We start from the raw sequence: 26,360 nt of genomic DNA on the forward strand, positions 1-26,360 counted from the left end.
CCAAGCACTTCTGAGTCCTGACACATGCCAGCAGGCATCGTGCAAGGTGTGGCCAAGACCCTATGGGGACTCTAGGCACCTAGCGCACCCCTTCTCCCTAGCAGCACCACCCCACCCCCCCCAGCCAGAGTGGGTAAGGACAGCCAGGTCTCCATGGACCAGGCCTGCAGCCTGCTGGCTTGATTCCCACGGCAGCCACGTAGCATGGTGGCTCTTCATTCTGTAGCCGAGCCAACGGGCAGTGGGCCCTGAGCAAGGTTTGGATGGCCTCCTGCCCAGTCTCAGGCCGCCCACAGCGGGTCTCAGGTATAGCCACACAGCGGTCCCTGGGGCTGAGGTTTTCCCCATCTCTGTTCTCCTTCTATCAGGCCCAACCTCAAACCACCAATTCGCTCCCCACCCCCTTCCTCCCTTCCCTCTGCTCCGTTTGGGCAGCTTTTCTGAAGTGTCCATCCAGAGAGCAGAAAGCGGGTACTTGGAGAAGGCCCGGATCCAGGGCCTCCAGACCCCTCAGACTTTCCTCCAGCCGTGCTCCTGCCCTGCCCTCTCCTGGTTCCAGGCCACAGTCACCATCAGGGCATTGCTTTTCCGTTCACTGGAAGCATCCACCTCTTGGCTATTATCACTGTCCCTACAGGAGGAAAGCACCTGAGGGCGGAGACCTTGGCTTGGTCAGCCAGCTCCGTGCACAGTGCCCACCACACAGCAGGTCTCTACAAGATGGGCTGCTTCGCTCTGTGAAGGTGGGTGGTGGGTGGGTGCCATGCAGTGGGGAGGCCACTCGGGTCCACAACAAGGCAGGGTAGGGCAGGGTGGACACTGAAGCAAGTGTCCCCGTGTGCTCAAGTAACTGCTCTCTCCTAGGACCCCCTGGATCCCAACGGGGGTCCTAGGAGAGCCAGTCTGCCTCCTAAGGGCTCTCAACCCAGCAAGGGTGGAGGAGTGCCCACTGAGGTCCCCTTTAGACAGAACCCCTGAGGCTTCCCTGCCCGGCAGCCATGGTTCCCAGTCTCCCTGTGGAGTGCCAGCCACTCTGCCTGGCTTCCCTCTGCCCTCTGCCCTCTCCTGCCAGAGCCACTCCTTCAGCCAGGCCCCAAGCCTCTGACTCACAGCACAGCACAGCTGGAGAGCATCTGGCCGTACCCACAGCCCTGGCATCTGGCCTATCTGCCCCATACGAGGGGCACCCTCCTCAGATCTTTCACGCAGTCCCTGCATTAGGGTTGTGGTCCCTAAAATCCCACCAAGAAAATCCATTCTGCTAGGTGGGGGTGGCATGGCTCCCCCCCCTTGCTCCGTGCCAGGTGGAGTGGGAGCCCCTGCTCTTATCAGCTCATCACATTCCGAACATTCCCAGTGGGCAGCGTGGGGGCGGGGTGGCCAGAAAAGGAAGAATGGCATTTGACTATAAAAGCTGCACTGGCTCCAGTTTCTCCCCGGCCCAGGCTCAGCAACCTCATGGGCCTCCCAGGTCCTCAGACCTTGGACCCCAGAGCTGACTTTCCACTCCCGGGGCTTCTTTTCTTTCCTGTCCTGTTCTATCTTCCTTCTCTCAGCCTACTCCTCTCTGTCATTCCTGGAGTTTGTGACCAGGCCAAGATTCGGTGCAGGATATTTGTCCCCCTCTGGCCAGACAGCCAAGGACTCTGGGTTTGGTCTAGTTCTGGCTGGTTACTATCTCCTGTGTGTCTTGGGTTCAGGACTTTCCCTCTTTAGCCACGGGATGCTCCCACTCCTGGGAGCACTGGGGTACTGGGGTCCCCCTCCTGGTCTCTAAGACCCTCCTGAGCATGTGGGATCATAGATGTGCACCACTAGCCCCAGTTGTGCTACATTTTGATAGAAGACATGTTGGGGGATCATTATAAAGTTGCTACCCTTTTTGAGGCAACTCTAATTTGTTTTTAATTGAGCTGGGAGCCAGCCATGGGCTCATGGTTGTAATCCCAGGGACTTGGGAGGCTGAGGCAGGAGGATCAGAAGTTTGAAACCAGCCTCAGCAAGTTAGTGAGACCCTAAGCAACTTAGTAAGACTCTGTCTCAAATAAAAAATAAAAAGAGCTGGGGATGAGTCTCAGTAGTTAATCACTCCCGGTTCATCCTTGGTACAAAAAAAAAAAAAAAAAAAAATCAACTGAGCTAGAAGTTCCCTCCCAGGGGCCCTCAGTACTTTTTTGCAGTGTTCCACACCCAGGACCTCAAATTCTACCCTTATCAGAAAGATGTGTTCAAATAAATAGCATTGTGAAGAGTTACTAACACACACACACACACACACACATCAGGCTTAAGGTGAAATATTGGAAGTTTTCCTGGGCCTGGAGCTATAGCTTGCCTCGAACATGTGAGGCACTGGTTTGATCCTCAGCGCTGCATAAAAATAAATAAATAAAATAAAGATATTATGTCCAGCTACAACTAATATATATATATGTTTTCCTACTAATATCAAAAGCTAGACAAGAATCTCACTATCACCACTTCTGTCCAGCACTACACTGGAAGTCCCAAACAGGGCCATAAGGCATAAAAAAATTATGGGAATTGGAAATGGAGAAATAAAACTACCGACCAGGTGTGGTGGCACATGCCTGTAATTCCAACTACTGGGGAGGATGAGGCAGGAGGATTGTGAGTTTGAGGCCAGCCTTGTCAACTTTGTCAGACCCTGTCTCAAAACAAAAATTTTAAAAAGGGGGCTAAAGACTGGGCACAGTGACTCATGCCTATAATCCCAGCAACTTGGGAGCCTGAGACAAGGAGATCACAAGTTCAAGGATAATCTGGGCAACTTAGTGAGACTCTGCATCAAAATAGAAAATAAAAAGGGCTGTTGATGTAGTTCAGTGGTAGAGCACTCCTAGGTTCAATCCCCAGTACCACCACCAAAAAATTTTTTAAAAAAAGGAAAAAGAAATCAAACTGCATAATGGTACATAGAGAAAATCCCCCAATATACAAACTATTAGAATAAATTATAAATAAGTGAATTTAACAAGGTCATTAGATACAAGATTAGCATATGGAATAATGATTCATGATCAATGTACAATTAGAAAAAGAAATAAAAGCACAATATTTATACACCATAAAAATCAATTACTTAAAAATAAATTTAACCAAAAAAGTGTAAGTCCACTCAGTATACAAAAAGACTACAAAATATTATGGTATACTTAAATTCACATAAGTTAATGAAAGGATATACCATGTTCATGGATTGGAATGCTTAATATTGTAAATATGTCAATCTTCTCCAAATCAATCTATATATTTAATGCGGGATTACATTAAATATATAGATTAATCCTGCTAGGATTACAGGCATGCCACTGCGCCTGACATAAAAAAGAGTTTTTAAATGTGACACTTGCAGTATGAACTATGAAGGGAAAAATCTTGATAAAGTGTTCTCCATTAAAATGAGAAGTTCTGTTTATCAAAACTCACCTTTAAGACAGTGCAGAGGCGAGCAACAACAGGGAGAAGGTAAAGGTATCTACTACACAGAAAACCTGCAACCAGAACATGCAAAGACCTCTTACAGATCCATAGGAAAGAGACAGTCAGCTCATGAGAGAATGGGCAGGAGATCTGAACAGGCACAGCCCGGTAAGGCTTTCTGAGTTCCCTGGCCTCCTTCGGGGAAGTGTTCATCATCATTAGTCCCTAGGGAAATGCAAAACCCATAGTGAACTAAAAGGAAAAAGACTGACATTACTGAAGCAAGTAAGTATTGGGAAGCAAGCAGCACTCTTCTACCTGCTGGAGAGTGTACATTGATACATCACTTTGGAAAACTAAATGATAGCACCAGATAAAATTGAAATGTATGGGGGCTGGGGTTGTGGCTGAGTGGTAGAGCACTCATCCAGCACATGCAAGGCCCTGGGTTCCATCCTCAACACCACATAAAAATAAATAAATAAAATAAAGGTATTGTGTCCAACTACAACTAAAAAACATTTTTAAAAAATCGAAACGCATGCCATCTCTAGGACCCAGCAATCTACATTGATACATGTATCCAACAGAAAAGCATAGATCATGCTCCCAAAACATGCATGAGAATTCACCACTGTACCAGTGCCACAGCCCCAAACTGAAAAAACAAACAAACAAAATCCCCAAACTCGGATTTCTATTAGCAGTAGAGTGGATACCCAAATGGTGGTATATTTCTGTTATGTATGATGGAATACTATACATCGGTACAAAGGAACAAACTGTAACTGCAAGAAACGAAATGAATTCATCTCACAATCTTAATGTTGAGTGGGAAAAAAATGAAGCCAGACACAAAAAAACAATATTTTCTTAAAAAAAAAAACTTCAAAAACAGACAAAACCAATTTATGGTGGTAGAATGAAAAGGGCAGTTACCTGCTAGGAAAATAGAGACTGGAGATGGCATAGAGCGGTTGGGGGATGCTAGAAATACTTTATTTCTCTACCTGGGTTCTGATTACACAGTGTGATCATTTTGTGAAAACCCACCCACTCTTGTCTGTGGGTATTGAAGTATAACAATAACTCAATAAAAACGTTATCATTCAAATTAAAATAAAGTGGCCCCAGAGAGACCTGTGAACCTTCCCAGATCACACAGCTTTTAGACAGTCAGTTAAAAGTCCTCAGTTCTTTTTCCTGCTTTGTTCCTCACTGTTAGACCCTAGGAAGCTCATTTTCCCTTCTGGCATTCAACTTTCTTCCTCTGTGTAGAGGAGAAAGAGAAAACAAAAACAAAAACAGCACACACTCATTTGCTGTTGAAAAGCTGTGGGCAGAGCTCCTGGGGGACACAGATCTGCTGGGGAACCACCTTGCTGGGCTCCTGGACGAGAAAGTGGAAGTGGGGTGCCAGTGGGTTTGGCCAATAGCCTGGGAGGACGCCGGCTTCAGAAGACCACTTGGGAGAGGACTTCCTGAGGACAGACGGGGTAGGAAGACAGAGAGGGAAGACCTACAGTGACAGTAGGCCACCAGGGTGGGACAGAAGCCCCGCCAGGAGAGCTGGTGGGTAATGAGAGCAGAGTAGTCAGCTCTCTCCCTCCTCCATCATTCCGAATCTCAGGAAGGGCCCTCCACCCCTTGCCTTGGGTGAAGGGCATCTGGGGAGGAACCAGGGGAAAGGGGGTGCATTCCTCAGCTCAGAGCCCACAGCCCAGGTGGGAGGCCCCCCCCCCCCCCCCCCCCCCCCCCCGAGGTGAGGCGGAGGGTGCTGCAGAGACTCTGGGAGGCTTTTCCAAAGGGAGGGGGAAGGCTGAGCCTGGCAGTGCGGAGGACCCAAGGCCCCTGGGGTGATGGACCCTGGGGTTGGAGGACCTGCAGGGAGACTGGATGGGTCTGAGCCCCTTCCCTGCTCAGGGCTGCAGAAGCTCCGCCCCTCTGGCCCCGCGGAGGGGGAGGGTGCTGGCGGCCAAGGGCTGCATTGGCTGGAGGAGGCCAGGAGGCCCTGGAGAGTCACCTCACCTGCCCAGGAAGAGCTCCCACTCCTGTCCCTGCCACAACCTCGGATGGAAGGACTCTGACCTCCAAACAAGCACAGGGATTAAATGCAGATCCCGTCCCCAAGGAGAGGCAGCTGGCCCTGAGCAGAGAGGAACAAGTCCCGCAGCAATTCAGGGGCAGCTTGGAGGGGCCGAGGCTGAGGGCCACAGAAGTGCAGGGGGAGCAGGAGCTGCACCCGCACTGTGCCGACTGCCCCTCACAGTGTGGAGGTGACCAGGTCTCTGGGGTCTGATGGTGCTGCGTCCCCAGAGACCTCAGCTCTCAGGAGGCTGTCACCAGCACAGCCCTGGCCATCCCCAGGGAAGCCGCAGGGGTCCTGTTCTATTGCACAGATGCAGTCTCTAGTGTCTACTGCACAACCCATGGCAGGTGGGATGAGGCCAGCCCCTGCAAGAGCTGCCAGGGGCGCTGAGGACTTGCTTTGTTCCAGTGGTTAAGGAGGTGCCAGGTAATATGAGGGTGAAGGACAGCAGAGTGGGCACAGCCCCAGACAGAGATGGGAGCCTGCCTTGGTGGGACCCTACTGGGCTACACCCATCTCCGAATGCCACCTCCTCCAGCAAGCCTTCGCAGATGCCTTCGTCGGAGACTGTCCCCCTTCTCATTTGATCTCCCCAACACCCCAGAACACGCCAAGCCCCCTACCCTGAGTGGGGGTGTCTCCCTGCCCAGTGCTGACTGGCCTCTGAGCAGGGGTGGAAAGGTTCCTCTGGGCCCCCAGGCACTCAGTGAGGCTCTCTTTTCTTCTTGCCCTGCTGGGGAATAAGCCCAGGGCCTCCTGCAGGTTGGACGAGACACTCTACCACTGAGCTAACCCTGTGCCGCACTTTTAAAATGAACCAGGGATGAGTCACTCCACCTGGAAGGCTTCCTGAGGGAGGGAGGGAGGGTGGCCGAGGGCGGGAGCCAGGGAGAAAGGAAGGCAGCTGCAGGAGCCGGAGGCAGAGAGTGAATGCTCAGGGCTAGGGAAGGGTGCTCAGGTGGCCCATGACAGTCCCACACTGACTCTAGGTTGGCTCCTTTGCTGCCAGCCTCAGGACTCCCAAAAGGTGTATAGAGAAGAGCCTGCAGCCCCCCGCCTGGCTGGCAGGCACTGGGAGCCTCTCCACCTCGCAGGTCTGACCTTTCCTGTGTCCAGTCCCAGGGAGGGAACCCCAGATCTGGGGGGAGCCGAGACAGTGATGGAGCACAGGTCCCGTCCTTTACGGGAGCCCTTGCCCAGAGGCCCAGGAGTTCTGCAGGTCTCTGGCCCTTCCCCACACTGGCCATGAGGCAGAGGGGGTCTCTCCAGGAGGCAGATGGGGATGCCTGCCCCCTTGTTCTCTGGAGCTTTCCAGGGAAAGGGGAGCAGATGTTCTCCTGGCCAGGTGAGGGTTTGCTACTTGAACCATGCCAAATGAGGAGATGCCTTTGGTTCCTCCCCACCCCCAACCTCCCAGGACACAGGTGGGGCCTGAGAGCGACAGAGGGGGCTGAGGGTCTGGGCTGTCCACGCTCCAGGAGAATCCACGACCACTTCTCAGGGCTCCTTTCCCCTCCTCCCACCAAGGCTCTTTTGGGTGGGTGGCACCTGGATTCCTGTCCCAGCTTGTCCTGCCGACAGGAGAAACAGAGAGAGGGGGATGGAGACAGAGAGGCAGAAATAGGTGGAAATAGGTGGAAGTGGGGTCATGGAGACAGATGAGGGGTGGCGCAGAAGGTGGGCAGGGCCCTGGGAATAGGCCAGGTGCCCAGGTGGACCTGGCCCAGAGGGAGAGGGCAGCGCAGAACTGGCCACTCTGCAAGGCCTAGAACCACCCCCTTCACTTGATGGGGGCCGCCCCAGACTCCATACCTGGGGCTTCTGGGTGTGTCTCGGAGCACGTGTGAGGTGACCCAGTGCTCTGGGAGGTGGCTGCTGTCAGGGCTGACGTGCCCTGGGCAGCATCCCCACCCTCAAGCTCCTTGATTATTTTTTCCTGTCGGCTCTGCCTCCAGGGACTGCCTCCCGCCCAGGATGTAAGGCAGGCAGCAGCTTGTCTGACCCAGCCTGGGCCTGGGGGAGCCCCCTCTTGCGGTTGGATGTTCTGAGCTAGGAGCTGAGAAAGATGGCTCCCACCCCCATCCTGGGAGCCGGGGAGGCCCCATCCCTGCCCCCAGCTCCTCCACCTCTCCGGAGAGCAGGCCCTGAGCCTTGGGATGCAGCCAGACTCCTGCCAGGCGGATGGGCTGGGGGAGGGATGGTAGCTACTGTTCCCAGCTCCCCACCCCCAGGCCCGGCAAGCCAGGCTCCTGCTCTTGCCTTCCCCTCCCTGCGTCCAGGGCCTGCTTGAGTGAGACAAGAGTAATGGACTCGGCGCAGGGCCTGACCCGAGGGCCTTGGCTGAGGGCCCAGCGCTAGGAACGCTGTCCGTAAATATTTGGGGAGTGAATAATGCCAGCCCCTCCCCTCTTGCGTCGTCAACTCCGCCGCAGGTCCAGAAGCCCTCCTTATGGGAGGACGCCATGGGGTCCATTCCTCTGCCTCCAACTGTGAGAGCATCAAGGATCAGTGGTCCAGACTACTGTGCCCAGGTTTGGCCCCAGACAGAAGCACACTGCCTTTGTCACCTGGGAGCAGCTCCATCTCGGCCATCTCCAAGCCTCTAGGCTGGCTAGCGTCTCTTCCAGCCTGGGGACTCTTTCTCTCTTGGGTACAGAAGCCCTTGCTGTGGAGGTTCTTTGTGAAATCTAGCGTCTGCCCTGCCAGCCGGCCTTACTTGGTTCTGGGATGGAAATACCCCATCGGCCCTTTGGGTAGTTCACTGTGGTCCTCACCTGCTCTACAGCGCCCCCTCCTGGAAAGCCGTTTCCCTGCGGGTCACCCCTTAGGAAGGGCTCCACCAGGGCTGGATGCCTGTAAGCTCCTTGGGGGTCCCCTTACCTGCCCCACCAAGAGTGTGTAGCAGGAAACAGCCCTCAAACTCAACCTTCCCCCGCCTTTCCCCTCTCCTCTAGCCTCCAATCAAGAAGAGGCTGTCTTGAAAGAACTCTCTTGGCACCAAGCACCTGAGAATTTGAGGTAAGCACCAGTCACCAGTCACCCAGAGGTGGTGGGGGAGGGGTCGCAGGGGGCTGGGTGGAGGAGCAGGAAAGCTGGGAGAGGGCAACTGTATGCTTTCCTAAAGTTGTCCCTATGTACAATTCCATCACTAACCTAATTTCTTTTTTTCTTTTTCTTTTTTTTGGTGCCCAGACTGAACCCAGGGGCGCTCAACCACTAAGCCACATCCTCAGCTCTTTCGGCCTAAGTTGCTGAGGCCTGGTTTGAATTCGTGATCCTCCTGCCTCAGTCTCCTGAGCTGCTGGGATTACAGACAAGTGCCACCATGCCCAGCTTCCAACCTAATTTCATGAGACTCCCTTGTCCTACTTCCTTGTTGTATAATATCAAGATCTTGAAACCCTCCACGGTCCAGTTTTCTCACCTTATAAAATGGGGATAACAGTTGGGCACAGTGGCACACACGGTAGTCCAAGCCCTGAGAAGTGTGGCACTTGTATGAGCTGTGAGTTTGAGACCAGCCCGGGCAACATAGTGAGATTCTGATCCCCCAATAAATAGATAAATAAAATGGGAATAATAATAATAGGACCTCCACATAGGATTTTTTAAAAATATTAGATGAGATATGCACACAAAGCAATTGGTATAAGATAGAGTATACAGTAAGTGCTCAATAAAAACTATGATACATAGTTTTTTTTGGGGGGGGGTACTAGGGATTGAACCCAGGGGCACTCTACCACTGAGCCACATCCCAGCCCTTTTTATTTTTTTATTTTGAGACAGGGTCTCACTAAGATGCTGAGGCTTGCCTTCAGCCTGTGATCCTCCTGCCTCAGCCTCTCAAGTCACTGGGAACAGAAATGTGCCACTGCTCCCAGCATGACTAAGAATTTTCAGATGCCAAGTTCCCTTCCCCAAGTTCCTGCAGCCCTCTGCTCTGCGTCAGAGGGGAGCAGTTTGGGAAGCTGTGCCCGGGACAGGACAAGACCCTCTGCTCCAGCTCACCTGGACCTGGTGAAGCCAGCCTGCTCCCACCCACTGTTGTCCCCATTCTTGAGATTCTCCTGGGTCCCAAATCCAGTGCCTCCCTCCCATACCCACCAGCCTTGCCCAGCGGGGCTGCCCATCCCACTTCTAGGAAGAGGGACATAAACACAGCTGGCGTGGAGCATCCTCTCCGGAAGCCTCAGGCAGCCAGGGGCTGCAGTCAGGGTCGGGGAGGGTCTGGGGAATTCTGGAGCTTGAGTCAGGAGGTGCAGGGTAAGAAAAGGCTCCCTTCCTGCAGCTGGGGGAGGGCAATCCTTCTGGGTACCTGAGGAGGCAGGACAGTCCCCTCCAGGGCTGCCTGTGGCTCCGCAGCCCCCCGCCTGCACTCCTAGTGGGTGTGATACATGCTCTGGCCTCTCACTGTGGTTGGGTTTGCATTTCTCTGGTGATGAACGCTGAGCATTTTTGATAGGCACACTGGCCCTCTGTATAGCTCCTCTGGAGAAATATGGATTCAGATTCCGTTTACCCACCTCACTGGCACCGCACCACTAGGCTGTCTCCACCGCTTCCAGTCCCCCTACTACACCCTGGCTTCCCTCAAGGTGCAAGTCTAGCCAGGCCTCCACCCCCGCCCCCCAACCTTCAATGACTCTCCATTGCTTGCAGCCAAACTTGCAAAATTCCATTTTGTGAAATATTTTCTGAGGGGTTCCTTTGAAGATGATTCCACTGTTAAACCATGATCAAAGTTTTGGGAAACGCTGTACATTCTAACCCACCCTAGGAGTTTACCCAAGTGCAAGGCAATTAGCATGTGCAAGACTAGAGAAGTCCCAAAACAGTTAATTGTCCTCTCCCCCACCCACCTCCACCCCCATCCCCGATTTCTTTTGGTACTGGGGATCTATCTCAGGGGCCCTTTACCACTGAGCCACATCCCCAGCCCTTTTTATTTTTTTTATTTTGAGACAGGGTCTCACTGAGTTGCTGAGGGTCTCACTAAGTGATTGAGGCTGACCTTGAAGTTGCAATCCTCCTGTCTCAGCCTCTTGAGTCACTGGGATGACAGGTGTGCACCACTATGCCCAACAACAATTCCCACTTTAACCCAGCACTTCCCAAACTAATATAATGATAAATTCACATGCACACTCTTGTATTTTCTTTTTAAGCTTTATTAAGATATAATTCACATATCATACAACTCATTTAAAATGTACAAGTCAATGGGTTTTTTGTAGCAATCATGTGCCTCATAGTGATGTTTAAGTCAACCAGAGACCATATGTGATGGCATGTACCATGCATGCAGCCCAGGTGGGCAGCAGGTCGTACCACCCGGGTTTGTGTAAGTGAGCTTTGCACCATGATGAAATTGCCTAGAAATGCATTTCTCAAAATATGTCCATGTCATTTTTTTAGGTGACACAGGACTGTATATCAAATATATGTAGATATCACTATAATCAAATTCAGAACATTTGTCAGCCCCAAAGAAATCATCTTCAACTTGCCTCCTTCATTTCTCTGTCCTCTGCCCTAGACAACTACTATTCTCCTACCTGTCTCCATCTTTGCCTGTTCTGGACACGTTTTGTTTATCACTCATCAGTTGAAGGATACTCAAGCTGTTTCCATTGGGGCTATTATGAATAATGCTGCTGTGAATTTTTTTTTTTTTTTTTTTTTTGGTACTAGGGATTGAGCTCAGGGTCACTCGACCACTGAGCCACATCCCTAGCCCTACTTTGTATTTTATTTAGAGGCAGGGTCTCACTGAGTTGCTTAACAACTTGCTTTTGCTGAGGCTGGCTTTGAACTTGTGATCTTGCCTCAGCCTCCAGAGCCTCTGGAATTACAGGAGGGCACCACCTCGCCTAGCTTATTGTAGTTTTGACTTGTGTTTCCCTGATGGCTAATGAGTTGAGCATCTTTCCATGGTGCTCACTGACCATTTCTCTATTCTCTTGGGAGGAACATCTGTTCAGATCCTTTGCCCATTTTTAAAGCTAGAGTTCTTTAAATAGTCTAGATACAAATCCCTCATCAGATATGTGGATATTTTGTTCCATTGTGAGGGTTGTTCTTTAACTTTTTTGTGTGGGGAGAGTGTTGGAGATTGCACCCACAGGCATTTAACCACAGAGCTACATCTACAGCCCTTTTTTTATATTTTATTTAGAGACAGGAGCTTGCTGAGTTGCTTAGGGTCTTGCTGAGTTGCTTAAGTCCTCAATAAGTTGCTGAGGCTGGCCTTGAATTCATGATCCTCCTGCCTCAGCCTCCGGAGCCCCTGGGATGACAGGTATGCACCACCATGACCAGCTCTTTTACTTCCTTCATGGTATCCTTTGAAGCACAAAAGTTTTAAATTTCAATGGTGTTCAGTTCATCCATTTTTCTTGTTGTTGATTGTCCTTTGGTGTTATATCTAAAAATTTAATACGAAACCCAAGATCTCCCAGATTGACTCTTATCTTTTCTTCTAAGAGTTGTACAGGTTTATTTCCTCTTTTTATTTCTTTGATCCATTTTGAGTTATTTTTGGGGTATGGTCTGAGGTCTGGGTTCATCTCCATTCTTTTCCATGTGAATGGTCAGTCCCCTCCCCTCTCCTTGTGTGTTTACAAAACTCACAGGACTCTGGTGCCCCAGGAAACACCAGCTGGGAAATGACAATTGGGCGAGCTCACAGGCCACCTGACCAGGAAGTCTCCGCTCTTTACAAAACACTGTTTTCCTATCAACCCTGGTTATCACCTCCACTCTGTTCACCACTTCATCGGTATGAAAATGTATTTTCTGAGCTCCGCCATGTATTTTGCTGAAATACCAAGTTAGCCAGTGAGCAAAAGAGTGAGCAGAACTGCACTGTCCCGGCTGGAAGGTGCCATTCTGGGACAGTAAGCTGATTGGAGGGATGGAAGGCCTCTGGGGGTCCCGGCCACTGCTGGGCCCAGGTCTCTTCACCTCCTGCCCAGTAGCTTCCACACCATGCTCTCGGCCCCTCCCCTGTGCTGGGCACACAGGACAAGACCTCAAGGACCCTGCCTTGTCCTCCTCCTCCTCCTAGGACACTGGAGAGGATTGGACCTAGAGAAGCTGGTCTGGGGCTTCAAGATCCTCCTGCCCCCATTCGGGACCACCCCTGGGGGTTCTGGTCCAGCTTTCTCTGTCTCCTTGGAGGGAGCACCGGGAATAGAAGGTGGCAGGCGGCCAGGGGCACAGGGCGGGCCGGGAGGAAGGGCCCCTGGTCCGGGTCATTTCCTGGCACCCTTGTTTGCCGCGTGCCCCTGACTTCTGGTGGTTGTTTCCACCCCACTCCACCCACAGCCTCCCTGGCTGAGTGGGCAGCTGGCCTGGGCAGGAGTCCTTCCCCCGTCGGGCAGAGCGAGTCGAGGATCCTGCTCCCTGCGCCGCTGTGTGCATGGGGGCCTCGGGTCCCCTTTCTAAAAAGGTCCGCATGGCGGACCTCAAGGGCTGGTCATGAAGAATAAAAGATGAATGTCCATAAAAAATCTAGCCCAGGTTTTTTCCAGGATGCCTACTTTCCCTTGTGTTGGGGTCTCCATCTGAGCTCTGGGAGAGCTTTTTGGGCACCTCTCCCCATCAGCTAGTGCTAAGTACTAGTGGCAGAACTCAGGGACCCTCAACCACTCCACCACATCCCAGCTCTATTTATTTCATATTTTATTTAGAGACAGGGTCTCACTGAGTTGCTGAGCACCTCAATTTTGCTGAGGCTGGCTTTTAACACAGGATCCTCCTGTCCCAGCCTCCCGAGCCGCTGGGAGTTTTTCCACGGGTCTGAGGAGGCAGTTCTTGATCTCCACTCCAGCGGGGAAGTGCATAGGGGCTACTGGCAGGGTGGAGGGAATGGGGTATGAACTTGCTTTCCTGAAGGTCAAGAATTTGGGGTCTAGACTAGTGCTGCTGCCCTCCACCACATTATGCCAATAAATGATAACATTTATTGAGTTATGTGCCAGGCACCTGGCACGTTTTCAGTTATTCTCTACAATGATTCTATGGTTAGGGTACAATTAGCTCCATTTATATATAAGGGAACGGAAGTGCCCAAGAGCTTCAGCAACTTGAGACAAGCTAATAGGTGACCAAATGTGACAAATACTCTATTGGAGGGAGAGCCAGGGTGAGGGCGGAATGAAAAGCATCCCGTTTGCCCCAGGGAAGGTGGTGAGGGAAGAGAAAATGCTGAAGGCAAGAGGAAGCCGGAGCCTGTGGGCAGAGGGAACAGATGAGCGAGGGAAGCAGGGGGTCCACCTCACAGCCAGGACTGTTTGGGGAGCACGGAGAGCAGGGAGGACCAGGACTGCAGGTAGGCAGGGTGGCTGGCCCAGGACCTTGGGCTGTGGCTGGGGAGCTGGGCTTACAGCGTGGTCTGTACCGCATCTGGGTTGGGCTGTGAGTGGCGTCAGATCTGAGGGAAAGAGAGGATCTCTCGGAGCCAGGTGACGATTGTCTTTAAGGAAAGAGAAGGGAAGGCGCAGTGTGCTGGGCCCCGTGCCAGGTGCTTCCCGTGGCTGACCTCACTCAGTCCTCTCTGCAGGCCTGAGAGTCAGGCATGGCTGTCAGCTCTTTGCCAATAAAGGAACTGAGGCTCAGAGGTGAGAGTCCCTTGGGGTGAGGGGACCCCGTGCCTCCGTTTGCACACTGGTGAGTAGGGTGGGCGAGCATCCCTATGAGTTCTTCTCAGGGCATCCTGGGTACAGAGAATGGAATGTCATGGAATGAAATGGGGTCCCTTGGGGCTACAGCCAGAGCCACCAAGAAAGCTGGAACCACAAGAGGGCTGGAAGTAGGGAAGGAAGGAGGGCGGCACTGGGGACAGGGGGTGGAGTCCAGCTGCAAGATGGTTAAAGGCCCATAGGAAGTGGGACCCTGGGAGCTGTCGTGGGTGAGCATCCTGTGGCCCAGCCCAAACACATGGAGCCGGGCTGGCAGGCCCCAGGCAGCCCCAAAAGGAAAAGGCTATAGGAACTTCTTTCTGCTGGTGGATTTGGGGTGGGCCGCTTTGGGGTCTCTTATGGTCTCTGGTCTCCCTGTCTCCATTCCTGTCCTGGGACCCTAGAAAGATTGCTGGCCGGTCCTGCCTCTCTACCCAGGAGACCCTAGGAATCCCACTAACTCACTGGCCAGCCTTGCTGCTGCCCCTCACCCTGGGGCCCCATCATCCCACTAGCCCCTGTCCTTGCTCATCCTCCTCCAAATGTATTTATGTCCATCCACATCTCTACCTCCCCTCGCCTGCAGGACAGACCCCCATCCCTTCTCCTGTCTATCCCTGCATTGCCCCACATGGTCTTCTTGTGTCCTTACCAGAGGAAGCTCTGAAATCCACCAAGGCTGTCAGTTTGTCCCCTTGGGTGACACCACCGGCTTCCTTCAGTTCCAGGCCAGCAGGCTGAAGCCCAGTTCCTGGGCCTGGCACAGTGTCCCCCTGAGCATGGCCCTTGGAGGCAAATGTGCTTGTGACTTCTGCCCCACTCTCCTGCCCTCAGACTTCACAGCCCCTTCCCCCTCCTCCTGCATCACACCTGCCTCTGCACCCCCAGGTGCCATTCCCAGATGAAGAGGACTGTGCCCGACTGCTTCTGAGCTACACATGTCAGGGTGGCTGCTCAGAGTGATTCTGCCATTTGAAGGACTAGCCTTGATGTCCCTTCAGCCTTGTATGACTGCTCACTCAGGGGAGTCCCTGAGGTCCAGGGCAGCTTGGGGAAGGGGACCCCCAGGAGGAAAGGGCCAAAGCCCTGGGGGATTTTGCAGGACATTCAAATCTCCTTTGCCGTTGTCTTCAGGTGCTAACAGTTACCAGAGAGGGGTGCATGTGCATGTGAGTGGGGTGCTGTCTGGAACCCTGCCCGGCCCCTCCCCGACAGGCCCCTCTGAGCCTCTCTCTGTCCAGCCTCCTCATGTTCTAGCCTCCCTGCCCTCCCCCACCGTCACAGTTGCCTGACTCATCAGTACTCCAGGGCCTATTCTCTGGCAATGCTGTCACATCCTGCTTCCTCTCTGTCAGGTTGCTGAGGCCACCTTACCAGGTAGGGCACCCTGCATTTAAAAAATTTACTTATTTATTATGGTGCTGGAGGTTGAACCCAAGGCCTCGTGCAGGTTAGGCAAGTGTTCTATCACCAATCTTCAGTCCCGGCCGTCCCCTCACCCCTTTTCTTGACACAGAGTCTTGCTAAGTTGCCCACGCTGTCCTCAAACTTGCCATCCTCCTGCCTCAGCCTCCCAAGTGGCTTGGGATTACAGGTGCAGACCACCTTGTTGGCCGCTCCCTGGATTTTAATAGGCCTCTGCCCTACCCAGCATCCCAGGGTGGCCAGGAAAGGCGAGAGCACCATCCTCAGCAGGAGGTACTTTCCTGATGCCCGAATCAAACTGCATAAAAGTGCCAGGCCTTGCACACCAGCTTGGGCTCCGGGGGGCCAGGCAGGGGGCCTCCACCCTCAGTCTGCCCCACAGGGCGAACACCTTAGCTGTGCTTAAACTTGCAAGTAGGTTTTAAACCCACAGCAGCTGGCTCCACGGCCCTCCTGGGGTCACAGGCTAGGATGAGGGACAAGGGCCTGGGGGAGGCTTCCACCTGTATTACTCAGACCTCTGTCGTCCACAGCAGGCAGGGAGGAGGAAGTGAGTCAGTGGTACAGCGATTCACGCCTCAGAATTCTGACTTTCCTTTTCAACCCACTGAGCCAAGACATTTGTCCCAACAGGATCCCGGGGTGGGGGAGGGGCCAGGAACCAGGGGATATTAAAGAGACAGAGCTGGCCTCTTGCTCACCTCCACTGGGTTCCTTAGTTCACCCATAATGACTGTGTGGCCGATTGGATTCAGCTGGACATACAGGGGTTGAAGACCTGCTGAATGTCAGCGTCTGTCATGGGGGGGAAGTGTGCTGGTGTCACCACACTGAGTGGGACAGTTATTACCTAGAGAGCAAGGAACATGCTTCTGGGCCCAATTTCTGCTTCTTCAACAAACTTGTGAGTTTGGTGTCTTCAAGTTCAATTTATGGAGGAGGAAACTGAGGTTTAGGGAAGTAAAGGGACTTGTTCAAGGCCACTGTCCCACCAGTCTATGATCATGCTACAAACCCACATTAGCAGTCAGTGCAAGGCCTAGAAGATCCAAGTGACCTTGTGTGTGTGTGTGTGTGTGTGTGTGTGTGTGTATTACATGCCGTGTGTGTGGGTGTGAGGAAGAGTGGGAACTCATGAGAGATTTCCAAGAAAAATTGGATATTCTCCAAGAGGACAAGTGGGTTAAGAATGTTCTAGGCAGAGCTCTCTTGACCTGCATGTGCAGAGGTGGGTGGCACCCATCAGCCCAGTGTGGTGTGTCCATGGAATCCTGGCCCCTCAGCAGGAGGTGCTCAGACAGAGGCTGGCCCAGGGGGAGCAGGTTGTGGGGCAAGGGGGACCCACGGGGAACCTGATGGACATGTGGCATCTGGGAGCCTGCAGCAGCCAGCTGGAGGTGGCTGGCGAGGAATCGAGGTCAGAGCTGGGTGGGTGTCATCAACATGTAAGAGAGTAGTGACAAACAAGGGTCACATGAGGGACCACAAGGAGAAGCCTAGTGGGCTGAGGAGTCCTGTGGGGGACAGCGCTGGGAGGAGAAAGGGAAGAGGACCAGAAGAGGATGGGGGGGTGGAATTTCACCAAAACACAGACCTGAGTTCAACAGATGGCTGCCACCACCCTAGAGAGGTTGGGACAAAGGATTAAGGACAACCACGGGATTTGCCCATCACAGGAGGCTGATGCCTAGTTTCTGTGAGCTGTCGGGAGCTGAAGCCAGGCTGGAGAGGTGGACAGGGCCCTGGTAACCCAAGGGCAGGATCCCTGGTCCCGTGGTGATGCAGGGAGAGGCTGTGGCTTCTGAGCTGTGGCTTCTAGAAGAAGAGCAGGTGGCCCAGATGACTTGGGGGAGGTGGGACAGTGGGATGCCTGGCAGTGGGAACAGCAGAAGGGTGGGGCAGATGCATGGTTCCTTTGGGAACAGCAAGGGACTCCTGTGTGTGGCTTTAAGCAGTGAGGTCATGGACAGATGGAAAGATGAGCCGGCCCTTTCAAGGAGGGCGCAGTGTCCTCAGGGCGGAGAGGAGCCAGGAGTGGTGATAAGGAGGAGAGTGAGGAGGGAAGTGGCTGCAGCTGCCGTGCAGATGTGGGGAGAGCTGGTGGCAGGGCAGCAATGGGAAAGACTGCAGTGATCCAGGGAGAAGGGACGGAGGGAAAGGTGGCAAGATACCGAGAAGGCGAACCCCGCCATACACAGGGATTGTCCCGGTTGGGTGGAGAGAGGGGGAAGTCCAGGCTTCCAACTGAAATGAACCCCTGGGAGCTGAGCAGGCTGGGGGGGCACATGTGGGTCACTTTGGTGTGGCCCGAGTCACAGCACCTGAGGAAATTCCCACCAGGAACTTGGGTTTAGTTGACAACATCCACAGGGGTTGGAACCCTGGAGAAAGCTGGTTCAAGAGTCATTGGGGGCGGGGCTGGGATTGTGACTCAGGGGTAGAGCGCTTGCCTAGCATGTGTGAGGCACTGGGTTCTATCCTCAGCACCATATAAAAATAAAGAAATAAAATAAAGGTCCATCAACAACTTAAAAAAAGTCATTACTGCAGGATAACTTTTACCTAAATCTCAGAAAGACACAATGGAGAAAGGATTCCCCACATTTTTAGTCTTTTATTTCTACCTGGGCAAATAACTATGTTATCCATTGTGTGATAGATACACAAGCATCATATCACATTTCAAAGAAGGTGACAAAACTCAGCTATTGGTAAGTCATGATGACATTGGTCTTCAGTGGGGCAGGTCTTAGGGTGCACAGACCAGAACTATGTACCATGTGCAAGCTGGATGCCACTGTCATTTATTTACCTAGCCCCTCTCTAGGGTCTTTCTGACCCTACCCAAGAGCCTCTGGCAGAAGGGTAAATACGGACAGGTGCACGTCTTACACCTTGTCCCTGAGGAGCCCACTATGGGGAAAAGGAGCAGACCTTGGAGTCAGGCAGCCCTGGGGGTAGTACCACGTATATCAGAGGAGTGCTCCCACCTGATGTACCTTGAGTATCTCAGTATTTTCATCTGTAAACTGGGAGACAACTACCTCAGAGGGTTCTTAGAAGGTAACATACATAAACGGATGGGCTATACATAGTAGGTGTTCCATAAATATCAGCTCCCTTCCCACATTCAAATATACATAAAATATCCAGAGACACGTAGCCACATAGGTGAACAGCTGTGAACACAGAGCCCATGTTCTAGTCCACATTTATGTGAAGCCCTCAGTGGGAAGGAGTGAGGGGTGAGGGCTTCACAGGAACCTTGGGAGATGAAGAGATGGAAGATGAAAGATGCCCACTGGTACCACCTGAGTACAGAACACAGGCAGTAAGAAGGCTTCATTTTTCCAGATGCCAAGGCTCCATAGCAGGGACTTGGAAGAGGGCCTCGCTCATTTTTGATAGACGTGGAGCGAGGGTATAGAGGGGGACTCAGTCCTGCACTGATATATCCCTACTGGTCTTGAGTGGAGGACTGAGGATGAGGAATTCTGAGCCAGAGGCTTGGCCTGGGCTAGGCCCACATCTGGGTCATTGGGGAAGGAAATCTGATAAACCCATTTATGCTTGGCCACTCCTCCCTCCTCCCTCCCTCCCTCCCCAGTAATTTGCATTTTCAATTCAAGTCAGAGAGAGAGACCTGAGTCTTAGTTCAATAGCAGAGATTTAGTCTATTTAGTTAAACACATACAAGAAGCCTTGGGACACACTGGACGCTGATTGAAGAATGATAAGGGATTTTTTTTTTTCTTTTTTTCCCCAGCCCTTTCATTTTTAGCAATAGAGTCCCAGAGCAGGAAGGGAATTTACCCAAGGAGAGATGGCTAGAGAGCATCTGTGCTCAACCCCTTGGCTCCAGCACACAATCCTTACCTCTCCTGGGGCTGTCAGACCAGGGCAAACACAGCAAGCACTGCATGAACAGGATCCGCCCTTAAAGAATATTGACATTGTCACTTTTCTGGCTGGGAAACTTCATCTCACACAGGGCCCTCACATTATCTTGCTGTTCTTCTCTCCTAAGGATCACCACAGCTGGCGACTCTTTCCCTCTTGTCCAGATACTCCCTGACCCTCCAGCCGAACCTAAAGCTTGCCCGTTGTTGTGGTCACCTGCAGAGACCGAGGGATCTCATCTAAAGTTTCTTTTGGATGTCAAGAGGAGAGGACGCCACACACACCCTCGAGGGCTTGAAAGGGTTTATTATTTACATGCTTGTGGTCTCAGTAGAGCAGGGCCAGCCTCTCAAGCGGGTCCCACAGGGCTTGAGAGCCAGGAGAGGAGGTGGACTCTGGTTTTTATCATGGTTGGGGCCAGTGTTCAGGCAGGAAGGAGCTTGTGAATCTGCCTCCACTGCCAAAGGAGGCTGTACCAGGTTTTCTTATCCGCTCATCACCTGTAGGACGCTAGGGGAAGCTGGAGGGCTGAGGCTTAAAAGCCACCAGCAAACGTCAGTGTGCCTGTGTTTCTCAGTCTGCATTACTAGATGGGTCCCTTCTACCTAGGGAAAAGTTGACCGATGGAGATGGCATGGTCACCTCAACTGGGGAATGAAATGAGGCTGTGGATGGGAATAAAATCCAAAGGACTTCCGGTCTGTGGCATGAACTTGGGATTTCTTTTTCCCCATCTCTCCAGCCCAGACCCTTCCAGTCTCCTAATCTCCCCTTACATGCCAAGTCCATCTCCCCCAGATCTGTCTGACACTCCCCTACATTCCTTAGCCAGGCCCTCCCCTTAGCAGTCGCCCCAGCTTCTGCTCCCACATTCCCTCTGGACACTCCCCTGGAGTGGAAAAGCCATCCCTCATCCCTTTCCTGCTCCCAGGCCCCAGATCGGACATGCTGCTCATTCCTGTTTGGGATGGTCAAAGAGATAAGGCCTGGCGTGGAGCCATTTGTCATCATAGGACTCCAAGCTGTTTGGGGCAGGACCCCTGCCCACACTGAATGTCCACCCTGAACCCTGCCCTGCTGACCCTGGCCATCTTCCCTTCTTTAGGAACAAGGTGGAGGAGCTAAGAGGCCACTGGAAAAGCAAAGGCAACATTCAGCTTTCGTCCAACTTCCTGTTCCTTGACCCTGGATGTCTCAAGACTGACCATGAGAGAAGCTGGGTCACTGCTTAGGAACAAATGCTATCCTAAGGGCAGACAGGGACAAGTGTCCTCTCCCCAAACACCACAGAGAGGACTGTTATCGCAGCTGCTATTGTTTAGGCACGTCTGCCTGGCTGAACCACATCTGCCTGGAGTTTGTCTCTTAAAGATACAGCTGTGTTCAGCGGTTTCCATCCATAGCCGGGTCTCTCCTGAATCACATGATGCTGTACATCTAGGTGACCTCCTGAGGTTTAGCTCTGACCTAAGGCAAATGAAATGAGAATCTTGATCTCACAAGGATGAAATGATTTGTAAACTGTAAAGTCAGGCTGGGGCCCCTTCCCAGGCTCTGATTCCAATTTTGTATTACTCGTCTTTTCATTCTATTCCTTACAGAGAGTGCCAAATTATACAAGCTTCAGGTCCCACCAAACCTGGATCTGTCCTAAGGATTGTACAACTGTTAATTATTAGCATAAGTGATTAAGAAGGACTTTAGGTCAGGTATAACACCGGAATCAGAAGTAACAGAGAAATCCTAGCTGTGTGGCCTTAGTCAAATTGTTTAACACCCCTGAGCCTACATTTTCCTCTTTTAAAACACAGTTAACATCTCAGTATGTGAGGGATTGATGATATTTATAAAGAACCTAGTGTATTGCCTGCTTTATATGTGCTTAATGTGTGGCATTTTCCTTCTTATTGTAAGAGTATACAGAAAAAAGACTGCTGGGGAAATGGGTCTTCGTGCGACAATAAGGGATTCAAAGTGCAGAGTTACCTTCTGAAATTCCCTTTCAGTTTGAGTCTTCTGTCCATTATGAGATCTTTGGCCTCCTCCACCTACCTCCATCTGGCACCACCTACTACACACCTGTGGGGGTTGGTGTCCCCGCCCAGTCTCCAAACATACAGTTTGAGCTATGGGATGAGGGAGGGGCCATTGGGATTCTGTTAGCTTTGGCCCTGAAGACAGGAGTGGATGAGAAATGGGCTGTCTGGACACAACTCTCTGGCCACGCAGTACGCTCTAAGGAGAAACTCGTTTCCATATCGACAGCCTTATCCCTTGATACCAGAAGGCTTTGCCCAGGAGAAAATGCTGTCTTTTTGCTAATTACAATTAGCGATGCTTGGTTATTACCACTGCAAAATATCTGTTTGGCTTTGCTGACGAACCATTCCCAGCTTGGAGCATGATGGGTGGGAGTGGGTGAGCAGGAGAAATAAATCCCGACCGACCGACAGCGAAGGTACTGGGTGCGAGAAGAACGCCCAGAGACCGTCAGTCATCCCTTAGGGATTCACGGCGCTGCGGAAGCCAGTTCACCATTCCAACCAGCTGCGCGCAGACGTCGATTCCCAGATATGCCATCGCCTCATCTGTCCAGCCCGGACAGCCGAGGTAGCCGCGCCTGGAACGGCCTTTCCAAGTGGCAGAAACGGCTTCAGCGAAGCGGCCAGACAAATCCCACCCCTGGCCCCGCCCGTTCAATCTGTAGTGCTCTGGAGGAGACGGTTCCTGGGAGAAGCGAGGGGGCGGGGAGAGGAAATTCAAGCCTTTAGGGGTTCCTGACAGGTGTCTGGGGAAGAGGGCGGAGCCGGGGTAGGAAGGATGAGAAGGGAGGGGCGGCGCTGCCCCTTTAAGAGGCGGTGGCGGGGCCGGGACCTTTTCTCTTTCCCCGGAAGGAAAGCGGAGCCGGGACTGGGCGCGCAAGGTGGGGAGGTGCGGGGCTGGGCGTGAGGAGGCGGGGCGCACGCCGCGGGGGACCCCTCCCTCGCGTCCTCCCTGTGGTCCACGGGTCTGCCTGGCCGGATCCGCCGCCTGGCCGGGATAGAAGGCGATAGCGCGGTCAAGGGGGCGCGGCCGGGACAAGCTGGGGGCCGGGTGCTCTGGGTGTAGGGACGGTGACCCGGCAGCCGGACAGGCGTGAGAAGAGATCCACGGACCTTAGAAGGCGATCCGAGGGCGCAGACCTGGGCAGATGTGAAACTGAGCCGGCTAGGAGCGAGAAACTGATCAGCTCCGGGCGCAACGGCGCGGCAGGCTCGAGTGTCCTCTGAAGGCGCCCGGAGCAGGTGAACAGGTCCTCACTGCCCGCACCGCGCCCTCGAGCGCCCTGGTCCCCGCCCCGGCTCGCGCTCAGTCATGGGCCCCGGCCCCAACCGCGCGCCCCGCGCCCCGCGCCGGATGCTCTGCGCGCTCGCTTTGATGGTGGCGGCCGGCGGTCGCGTCGCCTCCGCCTTCAACCTGGACACCCGATTCCTGGTGGTGAAGGAGGCCCAGAACCCGGGGAGCCTCTTCGGCTACTCGGTCGCCCTCCATCGGCAGACAGAGCGGCAGCAGCGATACCTGTAAGTCCGTCCGCGGGGGTGGGGAAGGAGAGAGTATGTGCGGGGGTGCGGATCCGGAGCTGGGTGGGAGCCCTGGGCCCTCGGTCTTCCAGACCCGCTGCCACTGGCCACTGTGACCCAGGATTAAGGGGGCGGGTACCCCGGCAGCTCTCAGACTGCCGGGTTTGGCGGGAAGTGAAGGATTGGGGAGCGGTAATCATTGGCGAGTGCTGACTCTGCCAGAACCTGTCTAGACGACACCTTTCCACCCTTCGGACCTCTCCCGAGAGCGGAAGTGGGGTCTCTGTTGCTTGAGCCGGCTACCTAGCATTGATCTTTTCTCTGCGGGACTGGAAGCTGGGGAAAACTGCAAGATAAACACCTATCGGACCCTCATTCCCCTCTGCCTGGGTAGAATCCGCAGCAAATGCATTTAAGCCCCACTTACACCTTGCGTTTAGTCTGTGGCCACACCAACCACGCCCTCTGCAGAGCCAGCCTGGACTGCCTTCTCAACTGCTTGGCATTGCAGTGAGGTGATGGGGAGTCTGGGTGTTTGGAGCTGTCCAGAGGTTCCCTCCGACTCCTAGAGGAAGGGGCAGTAGAAGGACAGGCTTGGTCTCTGGCGCCCACCCACAAGCGGAGGGCTCTCCCACCAGACCTCTTCCCTGCATTCCTCAGATTCATGTTGAACCGGCAGCCCTGAGTGTGTTTGTTTTGGTTTGAAGAGGGAAATGGTGTTTTTCTTTTCCTTCTGCCCTCCTTCCCCACAGCTGCAAGGAGAACCCGCCTGCGTGTGTGATCGGGAAGAGCTGGGGGTTTCAGAGGTTTTTCTGCATGGGCTCAGTTTGCTGAGGTTGGCAGCTGGGGAAAGAGGGTGGCTGGAGGAGATAATGTTGCCCGGGAAAGGGCAATGGCTGGGACAAATCAGGCAGGCCCCTTTCACCTAGGTGACCCGCTAGGCATCTTTCTCTACCTGGTCTCTAACTTGGCTAAACTAGAAGACCTGGTCAGCCTAAAACTGAGTTGAAAATGCTTCAGCTATAACTGAGGCCTGCAGAAACTTGAAGTTTGGAGTGTTCAAAGTCCAAACTCTGCTTCAGCTACCTACCTGCCCCTGCTCTGCTGGCCCAGCCCCTGTCCAGCCTACCTACCTGGACTTAGCCTCTCCCCCATCTGGCTTTCTTCTCAGAAGGTAGGGCCACCACACCCTTCCCAGCCGGGTTTAGCAGCTTCAGTCTGGCTTTGTCCAGCCTTCCATCATTTGAAGGCCCTGAGTGACCACCAGTGAAAGATTCTATAGCAATGTTTTTTTCTACCCTAGCCCAGAAAATAATTTTCAGTTTTTAAAATTTTATATATATATATATATATATATATATATATATATATATATATATATATTTATATATATATATATATATATATATATATATAGATGGACCTTTATTTTATTCCTTTATTTATATGTGGTACTGAGAATCGAACCTAGTGCCTCACACAACCCCAGCCCCGATTTTCAGGTGTTTTGATGCAGAATCTCCATGACATAAAGTAACACAGTGAAAGAGCAGATTGGACTGGAAAGAAAGAATAAAAACTGATTCTTCAGCCCTTCCCTCTCTACTATGTGATCTTGAGCAAGTATTTCCCTGCCAGTGGCCAATTTTTCCTTAAAAAAGCGTTGGACCTGAATCTATGTGTTCCTCCCCACCTCTGTTGGCCTATGAAAGGCAACTTGGCATTGTGGAGGGAGAAGCGGCTCAAAAGTCCTACTGCCAGAGTCTTGTCTTGGATCTGTCACTAACACCTGAGACTTTGTTTGCTCACATATCAGCAGAAGGGGAACGACATGCCTTTTCCACGGGGTTTTAGTGGGACTTTCATGGGATGGTGTGTGTAAAATGCTCTGTATGTGCCTAATTCTCCAAGGACCCTCCAGAGGCTCTCAGACTGAAGCCAGGATGGGGTACACCCACTTTGCCCATGGCCTCCACCCAAGATAGCTCAGCAAAGGGGTTCTTCTTTTTGGAGGAGTTTCAAAGTTGCTGAACCTTTGAGTGGCAGGTGGTTCTAGATAATTTCTGAGTCTCCCCATTGGGTATCCTCAGTCTCACCCAGGGGTCGTTCTTTCTCTATTTTGATTCATCTCATCTTACAGAGTGCAGCCCCCTGGCCCTTTGGAAAAGTCAGCTGGCCCTAGCTGGGCTTAGCTGCAACCAGCTGTGTAGCCAGATGTGAACAGCTGTCTGAGCACCGAGCTCAAGGGAGCTAGTAGGTCAAGCTGCAGGTTTCTATTCTTTTAGCCTCAAAGTCCCTTTGGGAGAACCAAAGTGTTCATATGGTTCTGAACAGGCCTTTTGTGTGGAGTTCACAGAAGGTCTCCAGGAGATGCAGGGACCCCTGAAATTATATGCAAATCATGTATATTTGAACCTAGGGACAGGAGGAGGGAAGAACACAGCTTTTGCGTTCTTAAAGAAGGCTTTGTTCCAGAAATGGCTAAAACCCCAAGGTGGACACTCCTTGCTGTGTCATCACCTTCATCTCTGCACTCGGGTTCCCCACCCACAACCCAGCCCCAAGCTCCCAGTCTCTGTAAGGGAGGAATGAGGACCAAAGCACATTTTGTTTGTTTCCTTGTTTGTTTGTTTGGTTTTTTTGTTTGTTTGTTTGTTTTGTTTTGTTTTGTTTTGTTTGGTACTGGGCATTGAACTTAGGGGCACTTAACCACTAAGCCGCAACCCCAGCCCTTTTTTGTTATTTTATTTAGAGACAGGGTCTCACTGAGTTGCTTAGTGCCTTGCTAAGTTGCTGAGGCTGGTTTTGAACTTGCGATTCTCTTGCCTCAGCCTCCCCAGCTGTGATTTAGAGGTGCCTGGCACTTTGGGCTTCTTAGCAAGAGGCATGAGGAGTCCTGGGAGGCAGAAGTACTGTTCTTCTGGGAGGTGGTTACTGATCCACCCCAGCACCTGCTTTGCCGTTCCCTGGTCTGGCCTGATCTTAGACTCTAGGGGATCCCTCTGGGCCCCCTCTCCTTTCCTCACTTGCTTGGAAATAAAGATGTCTGGGAGGCCTCAGGTGGGAGTGGCTGCAGCTCCTGGAAATGAGGTCATACTTGGGGCAAGGGGAGCTGGGCAACCTGTTGTGCTTTCCCAACACACATTTCCCTGGGCAGGCGGCCGGCAGCCTCTCCTGCTAGTGCCAGCAGAAGCAGCACGGCAGCTTCAGGCCGAAGGACTTTTCCCTGGACTCTCTCCAATGACCAGTCCAGGCCAG

General features: G+C 52.6%; 1 protein-coding gene and 2 long non-coding RNA genes across 6 annotated transcripts in view; all 3 read left to right on the forward strand.

Moving 5' to 3' along the window:
• The first annotated feature begins 7,821 nt into the window (after positions 1 to 7,821).
• Positions 7,822 to 10,678, forward strand: LOC144375778 (uncharacterized). Its single transcript, XR_013435662.1, has 3 exons — positions 7,822 to 8,064; positions 8,488 to 8,551; positions 8,726 to 10,678. It is a non-coding gene; the product is annotated as an uncharacterized LOC144375778 (long non-coding RNA).
• A 3,417-nt stretch (positions 10,679 to 14,095) lies between these two features.
• Positions 14,096 to 21,417, forward strand: LOC144376067 (uncharacterized). Its single transcript, XR_013436109.1, has 2 exons — positions 14,096 to 14,206; positions 20,648 to 21,417. It is a non-coding gene; the product is annotated as an uncharacterized LOC144376067 (long non-coding RNA).
• Positions 21,418 to 22,412: 995 nt separating this feature from the next.
• Positions 22,413 to 26,360, forward strand: part of Itga3 (integrin subunit alpha 3) — a 29,642-nt gene continuing 25,694 nt past the window's right edge. For 2 of the 4 annotated variants that reach the window (XM_005321677.5, XM_005321678.5), the window contains exon 1: positions 22,415 to 23,102. In XM_005321677.5, the coding sequence (XP_005321734.2) occupies positions 22,897 to 23,102 (206 nt within the window). In that variant the 5' untranslated portion in view covers positions 22,415 to 22,896. Of the gene's footprint in view, positions 23,103 to 26,360 lie in introns of all 4 variants that reach the window. The other 2 variants (XM_078042201.1, XM_078042202.1) reach the window with 2 other exon arrangements.

The sequence above is a fragment of the Ictidomys tridecemlineatus genome, chromosome 3, assembly GCF_052094955.1.
Source record: "Ictidomys tridecemlineatus isolate mIctTri1 chromosome 3, mIctTri1.hap1, whole genome shotgun sequence".
In the NCBI taxonomy this organism is placed as follows: domain Eukaryota; kingdom Metazoa; phylum Chordata; class Mammalia; order Rodentia; family Sciuridae; genus Ictidomys; species Ictidomys tridecemlineatus.